General features: G+C 44.2%; 1 protein-coding gene across 1 annotated transcript; it reads right to left on the bottom strand.

Annotated features, from left to right (window-relative positions):
* Positions 1-371: 371 nt before the first annotated feature.
* LOC136652577 (vomeronasal type-2 receptor 26-like) lies at positions 372-4,446 on the bottom strand. The gene is made up of 4 exons (XM_066629512.1): positions 4,432-4,446; positions 3,135-3,236; positions 1,636-1,762; positions 372-1,276 (listed from the first exon to the last, which is right to left on the bottom strand). Exons 1-4 carry the CDS (start codon positions 4,444-4,446, stop codon positions 372-374), a joined length of 1,149 nt encoding a protein of 382 aa, XP_066485609.1.
* Between the last annotated feature and the right edge of the window lie 592 nt (positions 4,447-5,038).

Below are 5,038 nucleotides of genomic sequence, written 5' to 3'. Positions count from 1 at the left end.
CGTGGGCTGGATTGGGGGTCCCTAAGGGCCACAAATGGCCTCCGGGCCAGGGTTTGGACAACCCTTTTTTATAGGATGGAAACCATTGGGTTCTTTTGGTCACCTGTGCTGCCTTAGCATCATGCCTTTAATATGAACTTGGTATTTCCTTGTTTCCACATTTTGACTTATGGGTTGTATCTTGCATTATTAACATTATCCATGGATAGCTACCCAGGAGGTGCAATTATTGCTTCTGAAATGATTTCTCACCCCACCATGTGAAATCTAAAGAATCAGGACGATTAAAAATGTGATATGCTGTGATCCAGTATTCATACTGTATCCAGAGAGAAAAACATCCAAAAAGAACTATAATCTTAGAATCCGATTTAATTACTTCTTTTCTCTGTTAGCAGCTGCTTGGAGTTAAGATCTGGTTTTAGAACAATAACATAGCATTTAGGGATAAATATGCAAATCAGGAGGCCAGAGTTGGAGGTCAAAATGGCAAAGACCTCCGTGGCAACAATGTCATTCCCCTTGGTGCTCAGGTAAGCAGAAATGAAGGAGATCCACACACTGCAGAAGACCAGCATGCTGAAGGTGATGAATTTGGCTTCATTGAAAGTATCTGGCAGTTTTCGGGCAAGGAAAGCGACTGTGAAGCTGGTGAGGGCCAGAAAACCAACATAGCACAGGACAGAATAGAGCATGATGATCGACCCTTCATTACACTCCACTATGATTTGCTCAGTCTGGGAGTGCAGGTCAACATCTGGAAATGGAGGAGAGGTGGACAGCCATATAGTGCAAATCCCCACCTGAATTAGGGAACAGGAAAGGACAATGGAGTGGGCCACTTTTTTCCCCAGCCATTTCCTCATCCTGTTCCCTGGCTGGGTGGCCATGAAGGCCAGGACCACAGTGACGGTTTTTGCCAAAACACAAGAAATAGCCACAGAGGAAATGATGCCAAAAGCCAATTGTCGGAGAAGGCAGGACACCTTTCCAGGTTTGCCGATGAAGAGCAGTGAGGATAGATAGCAAAGCGGGATGCAGCTGACAAGAGTGCAGGTGAGGTTTTGATTGTTGGCTTTGACAATGGGTGTGTCCCAGTTCCTTAGAAAGATCAGTATCACCAAAACTGTCATAGCTGTAAAGGAAAAAGTGATGGAAACCAAACTGATTCCTAAGGGCTCATAGTAAGTTAAGAAGGTCATGCGTTTGGGGATACATTGATCTTGGTTCTTGTTTGGGTACTGATCTTCTGGGCATATGACACAATGAACTGCATCTGAAGAGGACAAAGAGAGTCTCAGTAAATGTATTAAGTCATAAGAATGATGGGAGGTTGGAAGCAAATGATGGACAAGAATTCCTCATTTCCCTTTTTATCACTTCATTGCTTAGGGACGGGGAAAGACCAAATGCAGCAAGGGATAGGCCTCTTTGGCATTAATGTGATGGAATGCCTCTGAAGTCTTTCAAGGTGCCTCCCTTGTTGCAGTTGCAATTAGTGTTCCCTTTAAGAAGCAGTGCATCCTAAATTAAGTGTTTGGAGAAGAGCAGGCCAATACAAAGGCATATGTTATGGTTTTAAGGTGGACTAATATTTGCAGATATTTCCTGGAAAATCTGTTCACTGCAACTTACCTGTCTGGTTAGACATCAGATCATCAGGACACAGAGTACAATCATAGCAACAGATTGCTTTCCCTTCTCGAACAGTCTTGCTGTGTCCAACACGGCAGCTCTCAACACAAGTTGAACGAGGCAGATTCTAAGAGCAAAGAATGAGGAGAAATGCTGAAGCCAACGTTGGATGCCCACCAGCATGACCATCCTTCCCTTTCAGTGCACTTCACCTTATCGAGAGCAGCTCACCTGACCAGCAACAGATTACTCCCCTGCTGCGAGTGACCTCTTGAAGACTCCTGTTCTATTGGATTTCAGGGAGAGTTCTATTCTCCCATTTCGGTAGAGAGGTTTCTTTTTCCTACTGAGGCTCAAAAGAGTTCAGGGCAGAGCTAAATGAAACAGGAAATACGTCAGTATTTGGTTTTATTCCCAAAGGGCCCTTTGGTATCAGAAAACTTAGCATGCTTTTATTTCATCAGGGAACTGGCCCATTGCACTGGCATTCCTGGCCCCTGTGCTGCCCCAGGCCAGGACCACAGAATGCTGCCCCACCCGCACCAGTTTCCACCCCTTACCATCGTGTCAAGGTCGCACGTGGTCTCCTCTGAAGGTCTTAAGTATGTTGGGGAAATGTTTCAGATCTGTACTTTTAACAGGCTACTATGTAGACGCTTTTAACAGTGATAGTCAATTGGTCTTACTTGAGGAAAGTGTGGATAGATTTATAGCTTCTAGGATGTTTGGGAAAAATAGAACAGAAAGATATTAACTTTAGGTTTATGTATTAATTGTTTGTTTCCTACAAGACTTGTACAGTACCAGCTGTGACTGTAAGGCTGAAATTCTATGTACACTTTGCTGGCAGTAAGCCCAATTCAACATAGTGAGACTTATTTCTGAGTAGTCAGGTATACGATTGCGCTGCAGGGGTAAAATCCTTTGGTCACCCTGCACTAACAGGACTCACATTCCAGCATTGCAGGACACTTTCTTTCTGCCACAAATGGAGACTCAAGTAAGTTGTTGGCAGGGTTGGGTATTGGGCAGAGAGGAGGAGTAATAGTGCACTTCAGGGGAGGAACTGGGGTCGGTCAGGGAGGGGAGGGGTTGATCTGGTGGGAGTCATGCATGTTGAATCCTATCCCCTCGTTTTCAAGCTTCCTCACCCTCTGGATCTCCTCAGGCTTATACCAGTTATAGAGCTGGCATAGGTACAAGGAGACCCCTAGGCTGTGAGGGGGCCTATACAGAGTTTAGGGGAAAGTATGCTCCTTTACATCTCAAAGGCCTCTCAATCCTGCCCCCACCATAGCATGCAGTGCCTGCCTCCAGGAATGCTCTCATGTTCAGGAATGTTCCCAAGCAAATGAAGAAGTGACCTTGCTGAAGGATTTTAGCCCTACCTGCTGAAATCTGCTATTCCACACAATGGCCTCGTCATGGATGGTAAACTCTTGACTTGGAGAAATCTTTCCAGCTGGGATCTTAAGGAAGGATTGATTGGGGAAAGTGACCCAGTTGATGACATCAAGTCCAGAAGACGGTTCCTCTTTGGCAAACCAGACTTCATGGCCAGCACCATTGTTAAAGTGGACATTCTTCAAAAAAGAATGCACCTAGATTGGAAAAAAATAGAAAACAGGTGATAGCTTCAATGCATATTGCGCACTGTATTATCAATCCCCTGATCAGAAATGGCACCTGTAAACCTGAGATGTACAAGTTAAAAGAACTTTTTTCTTTTATTAAAAACTATTAGAATACGCTTGGCAGATCTTCCTCATCTTCCTCTCCTCTCAGCTCACCATCATAGCCAACATTTCCACATCTATGGGCCCAATCCAAACTTTGCAGCACTGATGCAACTATGCCAATGGGGCCTGCTCTGCATCCTGCAGTGTGGGGGTAGTCACAGAGGCCTTGTCAGGGTAAGGGAACAATTGTTCCTTTTCTTAGGGCTATGGTGCAGCTCACTGGTGCTGGAAACTTGGCTAGGATTCGGCCCCAGTGAAGTATTCAATTTGTTGCTCTACTCAAAGGTTTCCAGGGAGCTTTGTGGATGCTTTCACAATTAAAATTAAAATTTCAGGGATGTGCGGTTCGGGGCGGCAGGTGTGGTAAAACTGCCCTGTCATTGTCCTTGGAAAAGCACCGCAGTTGCTCTGCCTGCTTACATCTGAGGAGGCTGTCCTTGCCCCTGCTTTCTCAGGTGTAAAGAGAGCCTCCTCAGGTGTAAGTAGGCGGGACATCTGTGGCACTTTTCCATGGGCTACAAAGGGGCAGTTCTGTCTCACCCGCGACCTGAATCACACGTTCCTGTTTTATTCAACTTTTCTTACATTTCGGAACTTAAGGCTTCAACCCTATGCAATTTCCTAGGAGTCAACAGCATTGAACACAATGGACTTACATCTGAGTAGACAAGCATAGGCTTGGGCTATAAAGGAATGTGCATGAGGAATCCAAGAGGTCTGTCAAAAAAGTCCATCAAGGTTCAGATCTGCTTAGCTTTAGTAATATGCCCCCTCCCCCAATGTGCCTGGGAACATGATTTCACCCACACCACCCATTCAATCCACAGCAAGTTTACATAGAAGTGATTTCCACTGTGCTCCAATTATCTTCCTAGTAAGTGTGCTTGGGATTGCACCATACATAACTGTTTCAATACAGTGAGGAATATACCTGCCACGGTTCAATGTTCAAAGGATTGCATGTGTCTCTGTTCAGCATTGATTTTGGCCTGGATGTGTATATAGCATTTAAGGCATGTGCTGCAGCATAGAGACCATTTTAAATACGGTAGCTCACATCACTCATCTCCATCTCATATGCAGTCTGAGGCAGGCTCTCCAGTTTCTCCTCTCCGGTACATTGTTGTGAAAATATTGGTATGTATGAATAATACCATCATGTTATATATCATTGGAAAGGTAATTTAATGCAGAATGCAATGAAACAAAATGGCATTGGAATATCTGCATTCTATCAAAAGTTATGGCCAATTGACCAGAAAATAAAAACAACTGCCTTATGGATTCTCTCTCGGCCGGTGCAGCTGCTCTTTTAGAGCGCTCTGGCTTTAACTTATAATATTTGTTTTATCCTCCTACTTCCGTCTTTTTTTTTTTTCTTATCCTTTTTTGTTATTGTTATTTTATAGTATACTCTTTGTTTTTATAAGTTTAGTGTGATATTGAGCAGCTTTGAGCTAATATACAGCTTGGTAAAGTTCCTGAAGGCCACAATGCCGATAGCTTCTTCTAAGAAAAAGCCGACAGTGCCAACAGCCTCCACAATGAAAAGACGGAGAACCAGCCCGGTGCCGAGTGGGACTGATAAGAAGGGTGCCAAAAGGAAAAAAAAGAATTCAAACAATGCGGTAAAGATCACTCCTTCCATTGAGCCCTTTCTTTTA

Source organism: Tiliqua scincoides, chromosome 5 (genome assembly GCF_035046505.1).
Source record: "Tiliqua scincoides isolate rTilSci1 chromosome 5, rTilSci1.hap2, whole genome shotgun sequence".
NCBI classification, from domain to species: domain Eukaryota; kingdom Metazoa; phylum Chordata; class Lepidosauria; order Squamata; family Scincidae; genus Tiliqua; species Tiliqua scincoides.
Note: the sequence above shows the minus strand (reverse complement) of the source record. Positions and strands in the feature narration are given on the sequence as shown.